General features: G+C 41.4%; 1 protein-coding gene across 4 annotated transcripts in view; it reads right to left on the bottom strand.

Moving 5' to 3' along the window:
* The window catches only part of PPP1R13B (protein phosphatase 1 regulatory subunit 13B), a 93,737-nt gene extending 84,187 nt beyond the window's left edge, over window positions 1–9,550 (bottom strand). For all 4 annotated transcript variants that reach the window (XM_090034125.1, XM_090034123.1, XM_090034124.1 and 1 more), the window contains exon 1: window positions 9,410–9,550. In XM_090034125.1, the coding sequence (XP_089890251.1) occupies window positions 9,410–9,535 (126 nt within the window). In that variant the 5' untranslated portion in view covers window positions 9,536–9,550. The remainder of the gene's footprint in view (window positions 1–9,409) is intronic.
* Window positions 9,551–26,616: the final 17,066 nt, after the last annotated feature.

Below are 26,616 nucleotides of genomic sequence, written 5' to 3' on the forward strand. Positions count from 1 at the left end.
AGAGATGACATTCTCTAAACAAAGTTAAAGGGAAAAAGGGTGAGGGGAAAAAAAAAAAGTCATGCAAAGAGATTCCTCTCCTGCATGGGAACATAGAAGAAGAAATTATCTTCTCACTTGGATACTGCCCCTACAGAGAGTCCTTTTTAAGTGCTATTCAAGATCCTGGGTCCAATCTTTCCTATTGTGAGCTCAAGGTACTGCCTGCAGTTCCAGGATCTGAACAGTAACAAAATTAAATTTCTGTGCTAAAAGATGCAGAGGAGGCACAACTTTCTTGGACCTGTGCTCTAAACTGCATCACACCATTTCATTAACTGCATGAGCACAGAATCCTAGAAAATGAGGGTTGGAAGGGATCTCAGGAGGTCATCTAGTCCCACCCCCTGCTCAAAGCAGGACCACAGATCATTCCGCCAGGGCTCTGTCAAGCTGGGCCTTAAAAACCTCCAAGGATAGAGATTCTACCAGCTCTCTAGGTAACTTGTTCCAGTGCTTCACCACCCTCCTAGTGAGAACGTTTTTCCTAATATCCAACCTAAACCTCCCTTGCTGCAACTTGAGACCATTGCTCCTTGTTCTGTCATCTGCCACCACTGAGAACAGTCCAGCTCCATCCACTATGGAAGAACCCATCAGGTGGCTAAAGGCTACTATCAAATCCCACCCCCACCTTCAGTCTTCTCTTCTCCAGATTAACTAAACCTGGTTCCCTCAGTCTCTCTCATTAGTCACGTACCCCAGCCCCAAACTATTTTCCCTGCCCTCCACTGGACTCTCTCCAATTTGTCCACATCCCTTCTATAGTGGAAGGCCCAAAACCAGACATAGTACTCCAGATGCGGCCTCACCAGTGCTCAATAGAGCAGGATAGATTACTTCCCTCAATCTGCTGGCAATGCTCTTACCAATGCAGCCCAGTATGCCATTAGCCTTCTTGGCAACAAGGGCGCACTGCTGATACATATCCATCTTATTGTCCACTGTAACCCCGGGTCCTTTGCTGCAGAGCTGCTCCCCAGCCAGTCAGCCCCCAGCCTGTACTAGGGCATGAGACTGTTCCGGCCTAAGTGCAGGACTTGGCACCTGTCCATGTCTTTGTTACCATATAACAGAAGATGCTACATACTGGTAAGTCTCTGTCAGAGCTCAGTTTTAGCTGGAGGTTACAAAACAAAGATTTAAAAGATTTCACTGAAATAGTAAAAAACAGAACAATGAATATAAAAAACTTTGAGTTCTATACAAATTTTTCATGGGTGTTTTGTGAAACATGAAGTGCCTAGTAGAATGATACAGGCAAATTGGTCAAGATTTTAAAAAAATCATTCCTTTTGATAACATTTTTACTGGACCATCTCATTTTTGGTACTCCTTGCAAGATTCTGGGATCTGTCATTACATGCCATTTTTTTTCTTAGAGTGTTACAATATGAATGATTCTGGAAATCAGCAGTCTGTCTATAAAAGCATATAACAACTTATTAGCTACAACAGAAAACCCATCTCTGCTGTGAGATGATTAAATCATTTAAATTCTGGGTCACTTTAACAAAAAAAAAAATATATATCACACACGTATCTGCAGTATCCAGCAGTGGTATTTTCACATACACTTTCCTGCTTCCTGCAAGGTCCCCATAATCAACAGCAATGTAGTCTAATTTTGGCACTGTATGGACATGACTATTTGGCACTGTCATCCAACTATGCTATTTTGACAGACCCAGGCACTGTATGAACACCTCCACACTGCTTCTGGTTGGAAAGAACATAGTATACATGAAGCAGCATGATGCCTTACAGAGTAAGTCCAGATATAACTAACCAAAGGTTTCAAAGGGCCAGCTGTACACACATAGAAGCCCTTTGAAATGTTTCAAAAGTGTATTTCATGTCAAGAGAAGCTAGTTTGATTTGGGAGTATTTCATTTTTGGTTAAATATGTCCAAAAACACACAAAAGATGGGTTGGGGCTGGACTGGAGCTGTGCTTACCTGTTGCTGAGCCCCCACTAATGTCAGGAGCTGGGCTCTCCAGCCCTAATCCTTTCTACCCTTAACCTTTCAGGGAGAAAAGAAAGGTTCAGAAGATTTGGGAGTCCCTGCTGCCCCCATCTGCCTCACCATCCCTGCTACTTCTAATCTTATGAGAGGAGGAAGTGGGGAGCTGAGAGTAGAGCTGCAGGTTGATGCAGCCTCCTGCAGCACTCCCTCACTCGTCCTGGAGGAGGCTGAAGAGCTTTAAAACTTTCCAACCAGGAATGGCACACAGGAGAGTTTGTACATGACTTGGCTGAAATGTTTCAATTGTTATGTCTGTCCACAAGCTAACGGTGCTTAGCCTAGTACATTGGAGATTCTAGATGTGGCCAAAGCTGCCTCTTTGCCCAATACTCCTGCAACCTACAGGAACTACTCTGGGCTGATACAGAGAAGACTAGGACTCTAAATCTTACCTTTTCCAAGGGCTGAACTACCTGGGAGCTATCTAATAGTACTGGCATTGGCCCCAACCAACACACAGCACAGAGGGGATGAATATGTCACACTATGTAAAAAAAACCCAAACAAGTTGAAAGCCTCTGCAAGGTCACCAGTATAGAAAACCCCAATTTTATCCTTTGCATCACAATGCTTTTGTCTAGTGGGGACCAGCCTTTTTGACAGCTGTGCCACAAATTAGCCCTGCATCCTCCTGGCAAGCCACTGTGATCCCTTTCCCTTACCTCATCTGCTGCTCAGGTTTCTGTTCCCTGCTCTATCTGCCACTGCGATGCGTGTCCTCTCCCCAGTCTGCCACATACCACGTACAGAGACTGCCCATGCCACTGGTGGCACCTATGCCACAGGTTGACCATCCCTGCCTTAGTCTAAAGCAATCTTACCCAAAACCACTACGAACTATGGTCCTCTTTCAAAGCCAATGAAAGAATGCAAGATTATTGATCACTAATACTATTATTAAATAGTAAACATTGTGTTTATAGGCTTCTCAGTGAATAGGTTCTCCTGCAATGGCTGATATAGGAAGGAAAAATTAATCATTTTTCATACTTTTCAGGAGAATCAACATAGTTAGGAGCATCACATTTCCAGGCAGTTTCAGCTCCTTGTGTCACTGTCACAATGACCTATCTGCTAAAGGTGCAACAAAGATGGATTATGGGGAAAAAAAAGCCCTAGGATAAAATAAGCTGACAGACCAATACATTTAGCAACAGTGAGGGTTGCAGCAGCAAATGCCTCATTCCTCCAAAAACTTTAAATGATAGAAATTAATTAGAAGGAAAGCCCTATGCACTATTTTCCATTTTCATATTCCCTATTATCAAACACAACCAGAAAAACTGTAACCTTGACAGTCCAGACAAAATAACTTGCCAAATAATGGAACAAACATGGCAGTAAGATATGCTCATCCACTGATATTTTATATAAAATAAAAAGGAGATCACTTAATAGTTTTATATTAGTGTGAGAGATGGATCCAAGTTGGTATGGTACTGCTCTGGGGGGATTTGTTAAAAGTAGAAGTGATATCTTAAAAAGCACAGGGGAACGTGTTGACAACTATAGGCAATGTGAAGGTGAAAAGGAATGTCAAAATCTCTCCTTAACTTCTTATTTGTGTGATTTTAGAAGGGTGTCTCTCGCCACTACCTTAACTGTAACAAAACGTCATTTGCCAATATAAAAACACAGCACTGAAGACATACTCAGACCTCTGGCACATGCAGAATCCAGCATAACCACATTCTATGACAGCAGCTCCTAATGATTCCTTCAGAGAAGTTATTTACAAGCAACTAAGGCCTTTCAAGATTTGTCTGGACCAGAAACAAGCTTTGGGGATTCACCTTGAGGCTCAGGGGATGAAACAGTCACAGGATACTAGAGTCCCTCCACTACCTGCTGGAAAGAGCTGCCACCCACCAACCAGTCATCTAAGCAAGAAAACGATGATGTTTCCATGAGGCTGGCCCCACCACTTAAGAGCCTGGGTAAAGACTGAGGAGATCTCAGTCCCAGGAGATACAAATGGTAGGGCTTGGTATTGATCCTGGTACTGACCAGTTATACATTTGAGGTATTTTCTGTGGGAAGGAATAATGATGATACACAAGTAAGTACCCCAAACACTGAAAGGTGCACACCAAACAGAGGATTATGATAGCTCATGTTGCCATCATGAATTCAAGCTTGCAGTTAAAGAATCTGAGCTTTAAGCCTAAAAGATACCATCTTTTCTTTTAGGCCCAGAAAGACAGTACTGTACTTTCCCTTCTCCGATGCTGCAAAGGAAACTCTTCTAGAAGGCAAAAGGCCTTCTGTTAAAGCAAAATCCTGTAAGAAGAGTTTGGGATTGGATTGGGAGGAGGGATGGTAACGTGCGACTGGAGTGAGCCACCATGCCTCCTTCCTTTCTTCTCCTGTTCTTGTCCTTGTGACGAGGTATATAGCAAATTCACAGATTTATTGGAATCTGACATGGTCGTGCTGTAAGCGCCTCTGCTATGGCCTCGAACTTGCAACCTCTGGGCTAACCATGTGCCCACACCACCCCAGGCTCCAGCCACCATGCTGAACTGGATGGCACAACTAGAGATGAAATCCGAAATCCCTCAGCCTATGATTACACAGACCCAGAGCTTGTAAAGCCCCTCATCAAAATGTTCCACCAGTTACTCGAGGAGCAGTGAAGCAAGGGTTCAGTCACCAAAGGACATGTCCTCCTCTGGAAATGCCAGTGTTTCCTTGGAGGTTCTGGAATTAGGTAGAGGGAGGGTGGGACAAAGCAGTTTTTGATTGGTGGTTACTGCCTTGGTAAGGAGTTACAGTAATGTTAGCTTTTCAGATGGTGGTAGACACCCACGTAAGAGATTTGCCAGTCTTTCAGGATATTCACAGCTTAATCTGTTTTGGCACTGAAAAGCTCACCCACAGTGGAATGAACACCTGGGCAAACGTTCCCTTAAATTCTACAGCAACATTCACTGAAAAGGAAGCCATTAAAAAATATGTAATTCCCATCTCCTCAGCTGCACTCAAAAAATACGACTCATAGCTGAAAATACACATTAACAATTTTTTGAAGATCTCTCTGGTACCTGTCTTTATGCTTCCCAGAAGACTGATCTTAGCTCTTCCAGACGTGACCAAACAATCAAGCTCAAAACCCTCCCCATCACAAGTACCAGGGAAGGAGGTGGATGGATTATAGCTGGCTTATTTCTGTGGCTTCCCAGGACTCAGTTGCTGGTGTATTCTCCAGGCTGCCTAGCTTAATCCCTATGCTTCTCCCTCCTTCGCTTTATGCAGGCAAGCTGGACTTCAGCTCTGGCACTCTGACCCTTCCTCTCAACATCCCTTTTCAGCATGTCCATGATGCTTGTACTGTTGCATCAATAAGTACATAAGCTTATAACTGCTCCATATTTTCTGATTTTTCTTTAAACCTTGGTTCTTATGCCCATTTCTTAAATGAAAGGAGTTATTTTCCTTGCACTTCTAGGGAAATTCAACAAATTCCACAGCTGCAGAATCCAGAGCCCTGAATATAATTATTAAAAATAAATTCCCCAACAATTTCTAAAGAGTAAAAAAAAAAAAAAAAAGCAGAAAAAGTCATCCATGGCAGACAATAGTCAGTACATATCAAACTGCTAGAAATAAATCCAGCTATGTCAAACTGGTCAACTTAGTGTACTTATCTGGCTTCATGATATATTCAGATCTTTCAGAAAAAACTATTTTTCATTTAAGACAGCATCTAGTCGTAGTTACAAAAATAACCTTCTAGATGCCACCTTATACAGAGAAGCTAGACAGACTTAAGAAATACCTCAGAAAAAAAGTGTTAAAAGTAGCATTCACTTCTAAGGTTCAAGATGGTGCTTCAAGATGCATTTTTTTTTTCCAAATCATCCAGATGTACAGTTGTGTATAATTTTCACACACAGGTACCAAAGCTGTATATGAAAGTCACGTGATACACAGATGACCAAGAAACAGTGACTGTTTTGCAGTCAGCATTATCAGTATGAAAGAAAAGTAATTCTACTAAGAAAATGTTTAGGTACTATAAAATACTCCAAAGTTTTCATACAAGTCACCAATTATTACATGTGAACTGAGGGGCATAGCTTGACTCAACACAAATAAATGTAGCTTAGCTTTTTCTATATTTGTTTGACACCCCATAATAAAAATATAAATTTAGCCCCGAATTGTTACAACGGTAGAAATGCAATGTAAGTCTCTGTACAAGAGGAAATTTTTCAGAAAAAAAAAAGTATATCCAGCTAAAACAAGGTTACACAAAATACCAAGTGCTGAAAGTTCTCTCGTACGTGATTTATGCTGTTTTTATAAACTACTCCTATTAAAAAGGTTACAAAAATACTGCTTTTAAAACTACAAATATTCAGTTAGGAGTTTAGTCATACCTGAAGTGGGACTGCTACCCCATTCTCAAAATTCTTCAAGATAACCCTGCCCTAAAACTTCCCATCAAGCCACAGATGCTCTATTTGCCCAAGTCGGCGCACAGGGCGCTACATGCAGCATGAGCCTCAGACTAGCCCCACACACCCCAGGGCCCCACATGCTCCAAGTGGTATGCAGGGCTAGTCTAGAGTGGTTTTGGGGCCTAATCCAAACTGGCAGGCAGCACTTGCCAGTCCATTTCTGCACACTGGGCCAGGGCTGAAGCATGCTGCATGTATGCAGCAAATAGGGTTGCTCCAAGATCCACAGGCATTACTGCAAGCCAGATGATAGGGCTCTGTGGGCCAGATCTGACATGATTGCTTTGCTTTTAAAATGTAATGTTGGTCCTAAACCAGGTTATACATGTGTAACAGCAGAACTGTTCACACTAAAAAACAAGCTAAAAGATATTTTCTATTCTTAAATCATCTATATTCTTTTATTTTAAATTTTAAGACATCCTAAATTGTAAAAATATATATCTTTTCTAAATTAGTCTCTTCTGCTGGTCACTGCAGTATAACTCCAAAATCATAAAGTACAAGTTTGAGCTTAAAAAGGCAGAGACCCCTGTTTCCAGGTTGAAGTGTATTATTAAAAAAAAGCCTCATCAATGTGCTACTCGTCAGCATGCTGCATTCCAGCAAAAGATTACCGTCAGAAGGCGACTTAAAAATACTGCCAAAATTAGATATTTTTTTTAATTACAAAAAACAACAGAGTCTAAAGCCTTGAGTCATATTTATTTATAGCCAAAATAACTTCAAACGTAACAGGATTCACCCCCATTTCCACCCCACCCCGTGTGGAACAAGGTACAGTACAAGTTTAACAGTTCTGGGCATAGCCCGTGCCCCCTTCACATATGCTGCACAAACATATAGCTCATTTGCGATACCTTCAGTGAACAGGCATCATTAGGCTTTACTCACTGGACTGCACAATGGTAGTTACTAAACTGCACTATACATGTCTTCCACTATAACAGCATCATAAACAAAAGAGATTTTGTTCTTACAAGGAAAACTTTTCTCCCATTTTTGGTATTCTGTCAAGGTGTGCATTTCAACCTCCTGTATCATAGTGAATTACTGTAATGAACAAGAGAGAGCACTAATGAGGAGGAGTTCCCCCCCTGCCCATACGGACTGGGGGAAAAACCACATCTTATGTTTGAGTAAATACAGCAACAGTTAAAATGCAAGCCATAAGGAAAAGTTGAGAGAAGTGAATAGAAAAGTTGAGAGAAGTTTAGTTTGGGGAAAAAAAGATTACAGGGAACACAACAGCAGTTTTCAATTATTTATAAGGCTGCTGTAAGTAACAGAAAAAGAGCAACTCTTTCTTCCTTGCCATATCGGGCAAGACATAAAACAAACGGTCTTAAAACTGCAAGAACACAGATTAAGATCAAGTCCAATGAAAAACTAACTAACTGTAACTCAGGGCAATGGAATAAGCTGCCCTGCAAAGTTGTGGAATCTCTTTCATTGGAGGTTTTCAAGAGCAACTTGGAAGAAAAGCAGACATGGACAGTTTATGAATACCGGACTGCAGCTTTCTTTCCAACCCTAAAATTCTGTGATTTTATCAACTGTGTCTGTTTTCACCCGTAGTGAAATCAAGCTGAACCTGTGGAGCACCTGGCTGATTGAATAATGAGCCTAAAACAACAGTTGGAAAGGTGTTAATTGCGTAATTCAGCAAAGCAGCCAATAAAATTGACACCAACACCACCTGACACTGTCAATATTGTTCAATAATGTAGTACTCAAAGGCCTATGAAGGACCACACAATCTCAGGGTTCTCAACTCCTGTGATTTTATCATGGGTTTCACAATATTTGGTGGCTTTCTTAATGCCCCAGCTTCAGGATTTACTTGATTACATAAGAATCTCAGCCTTCCCTCAAGAAAGATGTTTGTGATAAAGAACCTGGGAATATAAATCCTTAGGACTTAAAAATTGGAAGACAAATCAAAGAAATCAAAACATTATTTAAGGCAAGTAGCTCTGTTCTTGGAGCCCAGTTCACAATTTTTGAATGTCTGGGTAGCAATACTGAAATCAACTTTGAATGATTGCTCATTTTAGGTAATGGTAAACAGTAGGCTTGAAGGGGGATCAAAATAGAGGGAGAAGTGGAAGTAGAAGGAGCCAATTATTTTTATTTTCCAGAAAGGAGTTTTGGTCTTCAGACAACTTCATGAAATAGCAACATTTAACAGCCTCCTACCTGAGGAACAAAAAAAGTATTTCTTTATTGTTGCAAGTATTTAGCAAAGCCTGACAAAAAGGGAAGAAAGCTTACTGTGTGCTATACTCCCATGTCGAACTTTGTGAAAGACCACAGTGAAGTCAAAACACTCCAGGAGATTTTGGCCACATACCCTAACTACTACTGATGATTTTGTCTCCCTCCACATTTAAGAGAAACTTGTTAGATACGAAGTATTTTTTACTGAAGACATCAGACCTTTGAATAAGTTTGAGCAATTCTGAAGATATAATAAACATTTCTGTCACAGTATGTGACCCAGCAAACTAGCAGCATATAAAAAAAAACAAAAAAAAAACGTATGGACAGATCACACTGCAAATAGGAATGGAGGTCTCAAGACTTTCTCCCTTTATTTTCAAGTCCCTGAAAGTCAAAAAATCTATTTGATTTTATTCTCAGAGCTTTCATTTAGTTGCATACAGAATACCTAACTGAATTTGCATGACTACCTTTTGTAGACAATTCAAGACAGATATCACGGCAATAAACCTATACCCATTAGGGGTACAGGTTTCACAGACTTCAGACTTACAAACTTCAGACTACCATAACATTGCACTGTTAATTTTTGTAAAAGGAGGCTACAAAATAATACTTGATTTTAGAGCAAGTAAAATTAGAACAACAGAATCCCACCTTCTTTTTAATTATTTTGTCCATTTTCTTACTTTCAGACTTCAGTCCAATCTTTTCTGGTAGCCAAGGTTTCTCTTTTGACTTGTTTATGATACTTCGAAGAAACATCCTTAATATATTCTTCATGTGGAAAGCAGTTAGTAATAGTGAATACAAGAAAAAAAAAATAGGTGATAGAAACCTAAAATCTAAAGCAGTTCCTGGGCAACAGCTACACTGAGAATCTACTTAAATGGATAGACCTTTGCTGCACTGGTGTACGAATGCAAGCAGTAATGACAAGCAGCGATAAGACATACTAATGAAATAAGACAGGCCACAGTTGTGACAGGAACAAGAAGATATGGTGGATCAAGTTTCACCTAATTAGGCAAACTTGCACTAGGGGAGTTCTGTCCTACTGCTGTTGCAACACTAACTCTTTGCTTGGGGTTATAATGAAAGGATGGCAAGGATTAAATATTTACCTTAAATCATTTACACACAAAGCTCTTCATGGCCCTACTGTCAAAACTCCAAGGGTTCTTCTTAAAAGGGACACTTTCAAGGTTAACAATGGCAAGAGTTATAGATTGTTGTACATATTTGATAAATTAAGAAGCCAGTTCAGAATGAAGGACCAGTGTTTGTTTTGAGACAAACAAAAATCCCACTTAAATTTATTTTCAAATATATATTATTTCAAACTCTGTTCCCATCTCGGAGGAAAATCCTGCCTTCTGTCAGATATGGGTCAAGCAGCTACAGTGAAATGACTGAAATGCTCCATTTACTGCTTATTCTGTACCACAGAGGTAAGTAAGCAATCATCTCCCTGGCCTCACTTCAGTGGGCCCTCAAACCCCACACACAGAATCCAGCCTGGGGCTGAATAAAAGTGACTTCCTCTACCATGCATGCAGCTTCTACTCCAAGAGCCACAGCGCAATCTCCAGCCTCATCCCTTCCCTTTGTTCTCACTCTCCAAGAACCCAGTTTTAAGCAGAAAATAAAGGGACTGTAAACAAGCATCCTCATAAGTTAGAACAGGAACCACTAGTATATCTTAAACCCATTGGCCCGCTGCTGAAATTCACAGAATCATAGAAAATAAGGAAACCTCAGGAAGTCATTTAGTCCAACCCCTGCTCAAAGCAGGACCAGCCCCAACTAGATCATCCCAGTCAAGGTTTTGTTTAGCCAGGTCTTAAAAACCTAGGGATGGAGCTTCCATCACTTCACTGGGTAACCTGTTCCAGTGTTTTACTACCCTCATAGTAAGAAAATTCTTCCTAATATCTAACCTAAACTTCCTTTGCTGCAACGTGAGACGGTTGCTCCTTGTTCCATCATCTGCCACCACTGAGAACAGTCCAGCTGTATCCTCTTTGAACCCCATTTTGGTAGTTGAAGGCTGCTATTAAGTCCCCCCCTCAGTCTTCTCTTCCCCAGCCTAAATAAACCTAGTTCCCTCAGTCTCTCATCAAAAGTCATGTCCCCCAGTCCCTGAACATTTTTGTTGTCCTCCGCTAGACTCTCTCCAATTTGTCCATATCCTTTCTGTAGTGGGGGGCCCAACACTGAACACAGTACTCCAAATGTAGCTCACCATGCTGGATAGAGGGGAATAATCACTTTCCTTGACCTACTGAAAACACATATACCAATGCAGCCCAGTATGCTGTTAGCCATCTTGGCAACAAGGGCACACTGCTGGTTCATATTCAGTTTAATGTCCACTGTAACCTGCAGGTCCATTTCTGCAGAGCTGCTGCCCAGTCAGTCAGCCCCCGGCCTGTACTAGTGCCTGGGATTGTTCCGTCCTAAATGCAGGACTTTGCACTTGCCCTTGTTGAACCTCAGGAGATAAGAAAAAAAAAAAGTCACTGAGCTTCCAGAATATTTCTGGCAGGGAACCAAAAATGACAGCTTCCCTTCTGATCATAAAGTTACTTTGTCAGCCCCTTTTCACAGTAGAGGGGATAGGGGAAAATTGTACCCTGCCCATACAAATATGCAGAAGTTGTACTGTGGCTGCCATTAATGGTTTGCATTGGGAAAAGAAGGGGTTATCTGAGCCCTGTAGTCTTCTGCTCTCTTCAAGAAAACCTGCTGTAATGATTTACATCTATTACGGGAATTAGTAGGATCATTCATCACAGACTTCTGACGGTTACTTCAGCAGAACAATTTAAGTTACTAGCAAATAGGAATAGTTTATAGAACCAAAATACTACTTTTCTGAGAGAGAGAGAGGGACGGAGAAATCTATCTGAATCTCCAACATGGGCATAATCAGCTGATTATGTTTAGGCTGCTTGCAGGTGTGAAAAACAAAACAAAAAGGGGTGGGAGGGGAGAAGCACTTTATTTTGACTTGGCTCAGCCACATCTGTATAGACCAGGTGCTTCAACAGGGCTTTTTGGCACTTTTAGCTAAAGCTGATTCAATCAGCTATTAGATGAAAGTGCCATAAAAAGACATGCTAACTGCCTGATCTATGCAGATGAGTGAACTGGATCTAAGGTGCTGCCTCTTCTGGGCATGTGTGGGGCTTGGTGCAGGACCGCGCCGAGTTTAAAGTAAAGCATCTTTTTGTTCTGTTTTTTAAACATCTGCAAGCACCCTTCATTGCCACTACAGAAGACTGTAGCATATGAAAGGCTGAAGTGGCAGTTGAAAAGAAGAAAGTGGGTTTAAATTAATAGATTACACACAGTGCTCTCTCACCATAGGCATTTCAAAGACTAACATGAACACAAATACTAACACTAGACTGAGAAGGCTCTGTTCACAGTATCTTCTTAAATAAACCTATAACATTAAATCTCCATACAGCATCCCCAAAATACAAAAAGAAGTGTTATTCTGCCTCCTGATTTACAAGTGCATCATTGCTCCTCTCTCTCTCTCTAATCTGATTTACCATTGCGTGACCTCCAAATCAGATTTCCTGACCCAAGCATTTGCCTGTAAGGACTACTGTACAAATTTGTATTAACTAGTTAGGAGCAACATTAGACATACAACAGAGGCTGAAAAAGGTAAAAACAACCCCATGGCTAGCTAATAGGCTGGAATCCTCAATTAAAAAAAACCTCAAAACACAAATTAGAGAAATACCAGGATGCAGTAAGCAGAATGGATTGATTTAAATCAAGGCAATTTAAATCATTCATTTAAGTCAGGGGTATCCAACCTTTTTGAATGTGGGGCCAGATCATGAACTTTTTATCACCCGGTGGGCCAGCAGGAGCGGGCACGCGCACGGCCTGTCCAGTCCGGCTGCAGCCTGGGGGCGGAAGGGTCAAGGGGTGCCGCCTGACCCCGCTGTGTCCTCCCTGCCACCTGGGTGGCCTTGAGGATGCCCCCACACCTGCGCACCTGGGCTCAGCAGCCAGAGGGACATGTGGGGACTCTACCGGGGGGTGCAGGGACACCCTCCTGCTCCCTCTCCCCTGGGCCAGCCCAAGCCCAAGTGGCGGGGTCCCTCCCTCCCTGGTGCCCACAACTCACCACCCCCAACGTGATGTCTGCAGACACGGGGGGATGCAGGGAGGTGGGAGTGGTGCGGGCTTCCCACCCCGACAACCACAGCAGCAGTGGCAGCAGCATCCCTCCACACCAGCATCCACGCCCCCTGTGCCCGCCCGCCCATTGCACTGCCACCTGCTCCAGCCCACACGGCCGGCGGGGACCAGCATAGGTGGGGCCAGCATGCAAATGAGGAAGGGAGGGGTGGGGCAAGGAAGGGACAGTGAAGTGAGGGGGAAGGGAGGAGCCGCACCATGTCGGCAATGTCAAGCTGACACGGTGCATGTGGGAACCTTGTCCCTTCCTCAGCCCTTCAGCAGCCATTAGGAAGCTGCTGGAAGGGCTGAGGGAGGGACAAGGGATTCCTGTCACAGGGCTGCAGGCCACTGAAAATGTCTTGGACAAGCCTGATTTAAAATCACCAAAGAGGAAACCCTGATTTAAATAACTGATTTAAATCAAGTTTCCCACTGATACTTCTTCACATATTTCTTAAACAATGGTGCAAATCCGATCACTAAAACATGTTTATTTACAACTCAATACAGCATTTTACAACATCTGTCCTTAAACTTTTTTTTAGTTTTCAAATTTAATTAGCTCTAACAGACAAGTCATCACAACACTAAACATACGCTGTCCTTAAAACCTCTACAACTAGATCTCATCTTCCCCACTCCCACTGTCATTTTTATTTTTAGACTGAAACAGAAATACAAGTTTTCCTGCTTTTTCAACTCCCAGTCAATTTCTTAACTTTGAATAAATAATACCAAATGATACCAAACCATGTTTGATTGGTAGGTAACTCAAAGTGTGCGAGTGTGACAGAGCCATTAACTGATTTTTATGAGACTGTAAGTATAGGTTTAGCATGTTTGTGATGAGATTTAATTGTAACTGTTTTTTTTAGATGAGAGAGAAATTTAATATTTTATTGATGATCTTTTTTTAAAAAAAAAGAAAAAAGATAAATTTAAATTTAAAAAATCACCGTTGGTTTTTTTTTAATCCAACCTGGTGGCAATTCCTTGTGCATATTGGTAAACATAGACTCTGAACTTTTTGAATAGGGAGAGGGGTTCATGTAACCTTTTGCAGCAATAGGTCTGGGGATTTTGATTGCACATTAGGTATATTTTCAATTTTATATATATATTTCTGTGAAATCCAGGAAACTCGTGAGGTTCACTGCAGTAGCTGAGTCCTGTGAAATATAAAGCTCTTACTAAGCTAAACCAGTGGGATTCATATCTCCAAGGACAGAATATTCTCTGCATGCTCCACAGTCCAATTTACGTAAATTACTCAGCAAGAAGGAAGAACACGGCCCTTATTCTGCAAATGGATTATAACAAGCAGACCCCAGTAACCTCATGGAATTCAGGGTAAAAAGAATGGGAGAAAAGGAGAAAGACGATTCAAATGAAACAGTGGTTAAAAAGCAGAAAATCAGTTTCAAGATTAATTTCAAAAGATAATTTAATAAACAGGTATGGATTTAAAATAGTTAAAAACAATTATGAAGAACACAGAGAGAGGCAATACGCAATGATAATTTTAAGTTTTCTTCCACAATAGTGGCAGTTCCACACCAATGAAGCCTGCACGGGAGCAGCACACTAACCCAAGTCATTTAAAGCCTGTTTCATTTCACCGCCTTGCCTCAGATGACTGTTTTCATTTCTTTAATTATACCATATCTCATATCCTGCAAATGCTTAATATATGAACATGAAATTTACTCATGTGAGCACGCAGCTAACTTTGCTGAAGCACTTACAGGATTAAGGCCTTTGACACTTAATTCTTTGAAACTGGGGTTGTATCCTATTTTTCTGCACGGCACTTGGCATGCCCTGGCTACTTTGGAAACAGCACATGTAGAGGGAAGGCTGCGAGGCTAGAGGCAGCAACACCCAACCAGGGTACTCTCTCAGGTCCTGGGAAAAGACCACAGGGTCTGGTTAACTCTGTTATTTTGTACCTGCTGTTTGATAGTTTATGGTTTATATAGTGCCCCTGTGGGTAAAGCTTGCTGAGGGAAGATAAAAACTGCACTATGCAAACTGACAACCTGCTACATTAGGTCACTTAAAACAGTTTCCATTTTAGTTACTGATGTTAAGATAAACCAGACCTGTTGACACTACAAATTAAAAAGGTGTCAAATATACAAGATACGGGAGAATGATTTTTGAGAAACAGTACGTTATCAATAATGTTTATATCATTGCCTAGTCCATTTTTCCTCAAGAATTTAAACTGTTAAACTAATATAGGGAGCAGCCCATTCCATCTTCTTCTTTTATTTCTGTCAACCATATTTCTGTAATTGAAACTTAGTTTTGTATCTGTACTGATGCAACACTTTACTGGCTGGAGTTGTAAGAATTAAATAAAAGGAACATTAAATAAAAGGTTTTTTGGAGACTGTTGGGGACAACTTCCAGGTGCAAATGCTGGAGCAGCCAACTAGGGGCCGTGTTCTTCTTGACCTGCTTCTCACAAACAGGGATGAATTGGTGGGGAATGTACTAGTGGATGGCAACTTGGGCAGTAGTGACCACATGATGATTGAGTTCAGGACCCTAAGGAAAGGAAGGATGGAGAGCAGCAGAGTAAGGACCCTGGACTTCAGAAAAGCAGACTTTGACTCACTCAAGGAATTCATGGACAGGATCCCCTCGAAAGCCAGTCCAAGGGAGAGAGGAGTCCAGGACAGCTGGGTGTACTTTCAAGAAGCCCTACTGAGTGCAGGAACAAACCATCCCAATGCACAGGAAAACTAGCAAGTATGGCAGAAGACCAGCTTGGCTTAGCAGGGAACTCTTCAGTAAACTAAATCACAAAAAGGAAGCTTATAAGAAGTGGAAACTTGGACAAATAACTAGGGAAGAATATCAGAGCATTGCTAGGACATGCAGGGATGAAGTCAGGAAGGCCAAAGCACAACAGGAGTTGCAGCTAGCAAGGGACATAAAGGGTAACAAGAAGGGTTTCTACACATGTTGGTAGCAAGAGGAGGATCAGGGAGAGTCTGGGTCTCTTACTGAATGGGGGGGGGGCAACCTTGTGACAGAGGATGCAGAAAAGGCTGAAGTGCTCAATGCCTTCTTGGCCTCAGTCTTCATAGGCAAGGTCAGCTCCCAGACTACTGCACTGGGCAGCACAGTTTGGGGAGGAGGTGAGCAGCCAACAGTGTTGAAAGAACAAGTTAGGGACTACTTTGAAAAGCTGGATGTGTACCAGTCCATGGGGCTGGGTGGGATGCACCTGAGGGTGCTGAGAGAGCTGGCTGATCATATTCCAGAGCCACTGGCCATCATCTCTGAAAACTCATGGCGATCAGGAGAGATCCCAGATGATTGGAAAAAGGGCAAACATAGTGCCCATATTTTAAAAAAGGAAAAAGGAGGATCCAAGGAACTACAGACCAATGAGCCTCACTTTAGTCCCTGGAAAAATCAGAGAAGATCCTCAAGGAATCCATTTCTAAGCACTTGGAGAAGAAGGCGATTAGGAACAGTCAGCATGGGTTCACTGAGGGCAAGTCAAGCCTGACCAACCTCACTGCCTTCTATGATGAGATGACTGGCTCCATAGATGTGGGGAGACCAATGGATGTGATATACCTTGATTTTAGCAAGGCTTTTGATACAATATCCCACAACATTCTCACAGGCAAGCTAAGGAAGTACAGGCTGAATGAATGAACTGTAAGGTGGAGAGAAACCTGGATGGAGCATCAGGTTCAGAGAGTAGTAAGCAATGGCTTGATGTCTAGTTGGCAGCCAGTATCACATGGAGTGCCCCAGCAGTCAGTCCTGGGGCTGGTTTTGTTCAGTGTTTTCACAAGTGACCTGGAAGATGGCACAGAGTGCACCCTCAGCAAGTTTGCAGATGACAACAAGCAGGGAGAGTAGTAGATACGCTGAAGGGTAGGGATTCAGAGTGACCTAGATAAGTTAGATGATTGAGCCAAAAGAAATCTCCTGAGGTTCAGCAAGGACAAGTGCCAAGTCCTGCACTTAGGACAGAACAATCCCAGGCACTAGTACAGGCCGGGGGCTGACTGACTGGGCAGCAGCTCTGCAGAAAAAGACCTGGGGGTTACAGCGGACAATAAGCTGAATATGTGCCAACAGTTTGCCCTTGTTGCAAAGAAGCTTAATGGCATATTGGGATGCACTGGTAGGATTATCAGGAGGGCAAGGGAAGTGATTCTTCCCCTCTATTCAGCACTGGAGAGGCCACATCTGCAGTACTGTGTTCAGTTTTGGGTCCCACCTGCACTACAGAAAGGATGTGGACAAATTGGAGAGAGAGTCAAGTGGAGGGTAACAAAAATGGTTCTGGGGCTGGGGGACATGACTTCTGAGGACACGCTGAGAGAACTGGGCTTATTTAGTCTGAAGAAGAAAGCACTGAGGGGGGATTTAATAGCAGCCTTCAACTACATGAAGTGGGGTTTGAAAGAGGATGGAGCTCAGTGGTGGCAGATGATGGAACAAGGAGCAACGGTCTCAAGTTGCAGCAAGGGAAGTTTAAGTTAGATATAAGGAAGAATTCTCACCAGGGGGGTAGTAAAACACTGGAACAAGTTACCAGAGAGGTGGTGGAAGCTTCATCCTTGTAGGTTTTTGAGACCCAGCTAGGCACAGCCTTGGTTGGGATGATCTAGTTGGGGATGGCCCTGCTTTCGGAAGCGGGTTGGGACTAGATGACCTCCTGAGGTTCCTTCCAACCGTCATTTTCTATGATTCTATACATACCCATTTATAAAATGCCAATGAATTAGGATGCTTGCTACTAGAAAAATTAAAATTTGGGGAAATACATTCTTGCTGTAACTAGTACATAAATTTCTTTAAAAAAACAAAAAAAAAAAAACCAGACCAGATGTGTGGGAAAGTCCCTTCCAACATGCTGCGGTATTTTTGTTTGTTTGTTTGTTTGTTTTGTTTTTTAACAACAAAAGTCGTAAGAGTCAATTTTCCTCTGGTCCTCTCTGGAAATTAGAGGACGCATAGACTGCCCAGATTAACCTCTGGAAAGATTTGCTGGTTCATTCTTTTTCCCTCCACTAACTCCTCAATCATTATTGCCCTGCAACAAACAAAGCAAAGCAAAGCAAAGCAAAGCATGCATTTCCAAAACACTCCTTTGTATCAGCCCTGCACACTGTTACTGTGCAACAAAAAAAGAAAGGATTAAGAAATTTCTCAAAATTCATACTGAACCACAGGAAATCGAGTATGAAATATGAATTACTACAGATCCTGAATTAAAAGTACAGAACTTGCTTTGTCAGATTTACAATTGCATAATTATCATCTAATCAAATTTAGATGCATAATACTTTGTTGTTATAGAATATTTTTCATCCAAAGCTCTCATGGCATTTTACAGAAAAAAATATGTACTTTCATTCTCAGTCTACAGATGCGAAACTCCATGAGGCACAAAGACGTGACTTTATAAAACTCAGTTTACTACAGGTCAGCAACAAAGATGGGAGGTGAACCTACATTTCGGTCTGAGATTAGCATAGTTAGTTACAGACAAAAGCAGATGATGTACAACTTGTGTCACTGATAACCGCAGTCCACACCCTTAAGTTCCATACAGGACTGAGGCATTAGGCAACCACTTCTTTTAATCATATCCATGCACACGTGATACTGGTATTAGAAGCGGACTGGACAAGTTTGCTGATGACACCAAACTCTGCATAGGCGGGTGATCCAGGCTGACCTTGACAGGTTCAGGAAATGGGTGGATGAGAACCTGATGGCGTTTAACACCGAAAAATCCAAGGTTCTCCACTTTGGGAAGAAAAACCTGCAGCACCCTTATAGGCTTGGCAGTGCTATGCTGGCTAGCACTACAGACGAAAGGGACTTGGGGGCCATGACTGATCGCAAGATGAACATGAGCCTGCAATGCGATGATGCATCTAGTAAAGCGACCAAAATGCTGGCTTGCATCCATAGGTGCTTCTCAAGCAAGTCCCAGGTTGTCATTCTTCCCCTGTACTCGGCTTTGGTGAGGCCACAGCTAGAGTACTGCATCCAGTTTTGGGCTCCACAATTCAAAAAGGATGTGGAGAAGCTTGAGAGGGTGCAGAGGAGAGCCACATGCATGATCAGAGGTCAGGAAATCAGACCTTATGAAGAGGGTGAGAGCCATGGGACTCTTCAGCCTGGAAAAGCACAGACTCAGGGATGATCTAGTGGCCACCTGTAAGTTCATCAGGTGTGCTTATCAGGATCTGGTGAAACGTCTGTTCACCAGAGCGCCCCAAGCGATGATAAGGTCGAACAGCCACAAACTCCTCCATGACCGTTTCAGGCTGGACATAAGGAAAAACTTCTTTACTGTCTGAGCCCCCAAGGTTTGGAATAGCCTGCCACCGGAGGTGGTCCAAGCACCTACTCCAAACGCCTTCAAAAGACATCTGGATATTTATCTTGCTGTAATCCTATGATCTCTGCCCCTGGGGCAGGGGGCTGGACTCAATGATCTTCCAAGGTCCCTTCCAGCCCTAATGTCTACAAAATAACCTTAATGCTTGTATAGAGTCTCCCCGAGATCAATGGGACTCCACAAAAGTAAGAATTTGTATGCACACAGCAAAATGCAGGCTCAGAACTTAACCAGTCATAACTGGCCCCTGACCAAAACAAAAAGATTCACAAAATATTAATTCATATATTTCCAACATGCCAAAGACAACTTTCATTTTTAAGTGAACAGAAAGATAGTTAACCGTGTTCATCAAAAGTCTGGCAGAAGACAGGATAGAGGCACACTTTACAGACTAACTAAAATCAGAGATCCACAAGCTTTCATGAGCCTGAGCTCACTGCCTTAAAATTTCTCTTTTAAGCAAATGGTTATTTCAGAACTGGCTATACTTACAGTACCCCAGGTGCCATTCCTCATTTCACAAAAAATGTAATAAGAATGGGCACAAAGACGAAACATTCATAAGCTCTAAGTCTCTCACTCAACTGGAGAAGTCTTGCTTAGGAAGGAGATCTATTAAACCATTTCCAGCAAGAAAACTTCATTAAATGTTGCCTCTAAGAGTACTATAACTGAAGGAAACTAACTGAAAAATATATTTTTCTCTGTTTACTTCACGTATAGTCTTTTTCACCGTTTCCTCATAGTCCACTACTTTTGCAATAAAGGAAGTACAGTTAACTATGTGATGATGGACTGTAATAGTAAAAGAACAGGATTTAAAGTGACAGGTAACTAGATTTTTGTATCACCCTCGCTTGGGCAAGCTGACAAGTTAATTTACACATTTCTTACATATAGTCTGTAGAGATGAAAAAATGTCATGTTTTATTATAGGGTAACAGTTGCAAATGCATTAACTCAAACAGGATGTGATCTATGGTGAACACATTTCGTTCACAATCCTAAAGAAAATGAAGGGAAAGAACTGGGTCTCTTAAAGGTGTTCACATACGAAATGAACTTTTAAAAGAAGAGAAATTCTACTCAGCAGATTTTCAAGATAAATTGGCACTAAATCATCCAATGATTTTAGAAGTATGCAAACATTGCCTAATGCCCTGGCAACTCAATCTTTCAGTTAACATTCTAACAGTACTACAATGGGTGCATACAAATACATGAAGGGAAAAATTAACATTAGTATGAACACCATCGAGACCATATAAAAGTTGGCTGTATTCACAAGATAAGAAAAAAGTGGTAGCCCCCAAAGTCAGAAGGGAGCAGTCATTCACATTTTGACGCCTCTCATCCCTGAACTTTAGATGAAGAGAGACTGTCTGGGGCCTCAAAAAATGGAAAGAGTTCTTATTATTTGTGAAACAACAATAAAAGGTTTCTAAACGTCCTGCTTCTGAAAAAGGTGACGCAAGTACCTGCACATGCCAAGACAAACTTTACCTAAATTTTGGGCACGACCCATCAATTCTTCAATATTCCAGTCCCTCAGGCTGAAAAATCTTTGGCAACTCCAAGAAAGATGTTTTTACTGAATTAAAAGTATTAAGTCTAATGTAACCTTGGGAGTTCCTAAAAGCCAGTCACAACCAAAAAATAAATAATAAAAAATATCATTTGGGATGGTTGCCAAAAGACACAAAAAAGAATGAATAATACAACTGCTACAAATCCATTTTATTTAATCTGATGCATAAACTGAGATTTTCCAAGCAATATAAATGTAATCTTCTCTTTCCAATGTACTACAGAATTTTGAATTGCCAATTCATAAAATTCTACTCTAGCTGATGTCAGGAGAAGTTGGAGGTGTTGGCAGGTAGAAGGGTGTTTCAATGCCAAAGCTGCTTCCAAATTAACAAAGTAAGGAAAAGTGATCAAAACTTATTATAGCTGTTGAGTTAAAAATCAGAATTATTAGATTTCAATTAGACCCCTGTGCCTCCTTGGGCTGAACAGGACAGTGCTCACTCACATCATAGTCTGTGCTGGTTTAAATATACTTCATGTAAGTAACTTCATGTTGTTGTTAATTTTACAAAAGGTATCCAAAGACTATACCTCCCCATCACCATAAAAACCTAATAAGATGAGCAAGTATGAGGCAAAGGTAATTTTCCAAAATAGGAATGAAAAACTTACTTGTTTGAAAATGAAAGCTGAGGATCAAAAAGCTGTTGCTAAATACACATCAGAGCTAGCTGTACCTTGCAAAGAAGCAAAAACCTGGTATCGTGCATTTTCCAGGGTATATGGCACAAAGATGTAGCCTCCAGCAAAAGGGTACAATTTGTGTTTTTATTTTGTAACACAGCTGGGTTTAATTCTGGTCCATTTTTATTAAAATTATTTCCACTGTTTTTATTATTTGGTTTCATTGTGTACAACGCACCTTAAATTTTAGGTCTTCCATTTTTCGAGGAGCAACCTGTATTTATCTTGCGTTTACTACATTTGCAGCAATCCTTATTCTTTTTTCTTTTGTTTTTTTTAAAGGCAATCAAAGCAGCTGATGGCTAGTTTGAATCAAGCTTAAAATCAGACCCGCCTAGTGCTGCTCTAACCTAAGCAACTGTTGTACCTAGTATACAAATTCTTTGCTGGCTTAAAAACACCATATGACAAGTCGCTTTTGGCCTGCGCTAGAAAGGGTGCTTCCAAGTGAAGTTAGCTGGCTCTATACCAGCTAAGAATTCCCTTATGTTAGTGGAATTTCTAGCTGCCTTGCATGACTGCTTTCAGATGTCCCTTCAGAGGAGCACCAATTCAGGGACCTACAACTATTTTTCCTTCAGTAAAAGAATCAACAAGAACAATGGTGTTCAATGACAGAATAATAATTTACGTAAATTTTCAGTATGAAAAGTTAGGAAACTAACAACACAAACAGACTGCTCTCAAGAAAGACAGCAACTAGAACAGATGTCAACCTAAGATATGTTTTTAAAATAAATTAAGAGGACTGATAAGAATCACAAGCTTAGAGTAGCTCACTTATTATAGATCTTTCTAGCTCTAACCATTCTTGATTTCAAACACAGATCCAACATTTCCAAAAATGAGAAAAGTTATTGCTACAAAAAATAGTAGGTAAATTAACACTGGTAGATATTCTGAGACATTCAGAGCAGCTACCAATATAAATTTCACCCTTTTTTGTACAGAATTTCAAGATATTTTCACTACTATCCTACTAATCTCCTGTGATATATACATAATCCATTGGGTTTGAGCCTGTACACTGATTAACCCACTAGTTAGCTGTGGAATCACACACAAGTGCTGGAGAGAGAAAGTAAATATTAGTAACCATGGAGAAAGACAGATTTGTAAATGACTTCATAAGGCATAAATATATCAAGCTCCACTTATTTAATATTTTTTTTATTTCTGGCAAATAGATTGAACACTAAAAGTCTGTTATTTTCATTATACAATATAAAAAAAAAATCTATCTGATGCCAGACAATCTGGAACTGCAGACTGAGATAGCAAAAAGGAGTCTTCCTTACATGTCTAGTTGTTGGGTCTTGCTCACATGCTTAGGGTCAAATTTGTCACCAGATGGGCTGAAGACTTTCCTCCAGTCAAACAGGCAGGACCCTTAGATTGTTTTATTCTTCTTTTGCAGCATGGGATGTGGATCACCTGCTAGGACAGGGGTGGGCAATTATTTTGGGCAGAGGGTCGCTTATTGAGTTTCAGCAAGCCATCGAGGGCCGCATGACAGGCAGCCTAGGGCACATTAATATTAATTTTGTAATTTTTTTTTTTTAGGGGCCCTGCGGGCCAGATAGAATGGCCTGGCAGGTCGCATCTGGCCCTGGGACCACATTTTGCCCACCCCTGTGCTAGGATCATCTAGGTATCACGGACCTACGCTGTGCCCTTCTAAGAAATGTGATCTCGATTAGCCCCATTTTCTGCTTCTGGGCACACAACACTGTAGTCTCTCGCCAACTGAAATGTTTTAGTTTAACTGAAGTAATTGGTTTCAGTATAATGGTATGTGGATGAAATTAAATGGTAGTGATATACAGGAGGTCAGGCTAGCTGATCTAATGGTTCCTTCTGGACCTGAAATCTAGTAAATTCAATTTCTCTTGGTTTTATGCCTACCACATCCACACACATACACTCTGCTGTCTGGGGCAATAAGTGAAAGTAATAAAGTCTTAATTTTCACCTGCACTAGAAGAATTAAGCTAAACTTCCTAATGAAATTAGGTGGATGGGGATTAAGAGAGAAAGCAGGAGAGTATACAAGTACATGAGCAGAGGTAAGGAAGACTGCAATACTGTCAAACAGCTGAACAGATCAGACAGGCTAAAAAATCCTAAGACTGGGTTTAAAAATGTGTTCTGTAGGCCTCTTATTGTTTTTCTAGGTTTGCAGTCTTTTAGGTTTACTTTTCTAGATTTTTCTCAGCAATTACAAAAAGACTAGAAACTTGCTTTTTTACTTCTTAAAACAAAAGCTGGGCAGTTGGGGGGGGGGTTGGCAGGGGAAGAATATCATGGGACTAAGGATACCTAGTAAGAACTTACATTTTGCTGTATTAAGTGGCAGCACAACTGCACTGCAGAGATTTTAACTTTCACTTTGCTGTTCTATTCATCTGGGAAGTAGCCAGGGAACAATAGCAGGGAACAAGATCCACATCCAGAATGTTTCAAATGTCACTTGGAAGGAAGAGAGCAGTTTAAACTCCCTGTTCAAAAAGAACTATAAAATTTACCCCATCAAAGTAAACTGAAAACACAGTTTATAAACAAATAGGTCAAGTTTATGTTCTAAATGTTCTTGAGTAAAGAATTAAAATCACAACATTCTTCAACCTTAATTAATCTTTATGTTCTTACCACTCTTAGCCTGTGAATTGCTTTTAGTCAAAAAAAAAAAATAAAAAAAAAAATTGCCCACTTTGGAATTCAGTAATGAATTCAAAGTTCATTCTTTCTGATAACTGTCAGGAACAACCAGAATGTATTTTTCCAATAAATCATCAGTTATTGTTGCACAATATATGCACAATATAATCCCAATATTTTGGGATTATAGAGTACATGGTGCCTATCCTCAAGAAAGGGAGGAAAGTGGATCCGGCTAACTATAGGCCCATCAGCCTGACTTCTATCCTGGGGAAGATCTTAGAAAAGTTTATTAAAGAGGCCATCCTTAATGGACTGGCCGAAGCCAGCATCCTGAGGGATAGCCAGCACAGGTTTGTTGCGGGTAGGTTTGCTTGACCAATCTCATTTCCTTCTATGACCAGGTGACCTATCACCTGGACAAGGGAGAAGAGATTGATGTCATATCTTGACTTCAAAAAAGCCTTCGATCTGGTATCCCATGATCACCTCTTGGCGAAACTGGCCAATTGTGGCCTTGGGTCCACCATGATCTGCTGGCTGGGAAACTGGCTCCGTGGTCAGACCCACAGAGGGTAGTAATTGATAGAAGTCAATCATCATGGTGTCCTGTGACCAGTGGGGTCTCCCAAGGCTCTGTCCTTGGACCCATATTGTTCAACATCTTCATTAAAGATGTGGACACTGGAGTCAGAAGCGGACTGGCCAAGTTCGCCGATGACACCAAATTTTGGGGGCAAAGCATCCACACCATAAGACAAGTGGGTGATCCAGGCTGACCTGGACAGGCTCAGCAAGTGGGTGGATGAGAACCTGATGGTGTTTAACACCGAAAAATGCAAGGTTCTCCACCCTGGGAGGAAAAACCTGCAGCTTCCTTATAGGCTCAGCAGTGCTACGTTGGATAGCACTACGAAAGAAAGAGACTTGGAGGTCATCAATGACCACAAGATGAACATGAGCCTGCAATGCAATGCTGTGGCTAGTAAAGCAACCGAAAGTCTGGCTTGCATCTATAGGTACTTCTCAAGCAAATCCCGGGACATCATTCTCCCCTTGTACTCGGCCTTGGTGAGGCCACAGCTGGAGTACTGCATCCAGTTTTGGGCTCCACAATTCAAAAAGGATGTAAAGAAGCTTGAGAGAGTCCAGAGAAGTGCCACACGCATAATCAGAGGTCAGGAAAACAGACCTTATCATGACAGGCTGAGAGCCATGGGGCTCTTTAGCGTGGAAAAGCGCAGACTCAGGGATGATCTGGTACACAGCCTGGAAAAGCACAGGCTCAAAGGGTGACCTGATGGCCACCTATAAGTTTATCGGGGTGACCACCAGTTTCTGGGGGAATGTTTGTTCACCAGTGCGCCCCAAGGGATGACAAGGTCGAACGGTCATAAACTACTGCAAGACCGTTTCAGGCTGGACATAAGGAAAAATTTCTTTACTGTCCGAGCCCCCAAGGTCTGGAACAGCCTGCCATCGGAGGTGGTTCAAGCACCTACGCTGAACACCTCTAAGAGTAAATTGGATGCTTATCTTGCTGGGATCCTATGATCCCAGCTGATTTCCTGCCCTTCAGGTGGGGGGCTGGACTCAATGATCTTCTGAGGTCCCTTACAGCCCTAATGTCTATGAAATCTAAATCTATGATTGGCATCCACAAAAATAGTTCTTGAAACTTTCCTTAAAAATGGTAAGAGACGCATTTTGTTGTTTATACTGTGTTAATTAAATGGATACATTGTAATATACTAGGATTTTTTTTAATTACATACTTCCAAGACTTTAGTATGAATCATTATGTTTTCCTATAGTTTAAAAGTCTATCACTTGCAAGTTACGAACTGGATAGCTTATAACTGTACTAATATACAGGTACTTGAAAACTGATAAAGGAAAAAGAAAATTTCAACTGATCCTGTGATTTTGAATATTAGTAGCAGGAATGATGATTTATAGCATAGTAGAGAATTAAAGCATGGAATTATTTTTTTAGCTCACTTAATAGTATTACTGTTATTAAGAAAAAAATCCTATTTTGCTAGTGTATAACACTAGCTTAAGAACGTAGCTGCAAGTTTTACCACATGTACTCTATAAACACACCTTTAGGCATTGCTTATGCCTACACACACTCAGCAGATGGGGCCTGGGGCACTGGGTGGAGAAGGAGTAAGGGGCACTGGCATGGGCAGGGCACCAGCATATCAGGGTTGCTAAGCACCACAAAGTGGGGGGGGAAAGCTACAGCTAGACCCATGTGCTAGTGAGTGAAGAGGGCAGGGGGAGCTCTGATTTTCCATGATAAAAAACAAAACAAAATCAAACA

The sequence above is a fragment of the Crocodylus siamensis genome, chromosome 2 (genome assembly GCF_052110815.1).
Source record: "Crocodylus siamensis isolate JL-2025a chromosome 2, ASM5211081v1, whole genome shotgun sequence".
In the NCBI taxonomy this organism is placed as follows: Eukaryota; Metazoa; Chordata; order Crocodylia; family Crocodylidae; genus Crocodylus; species Crocodylus siamensis.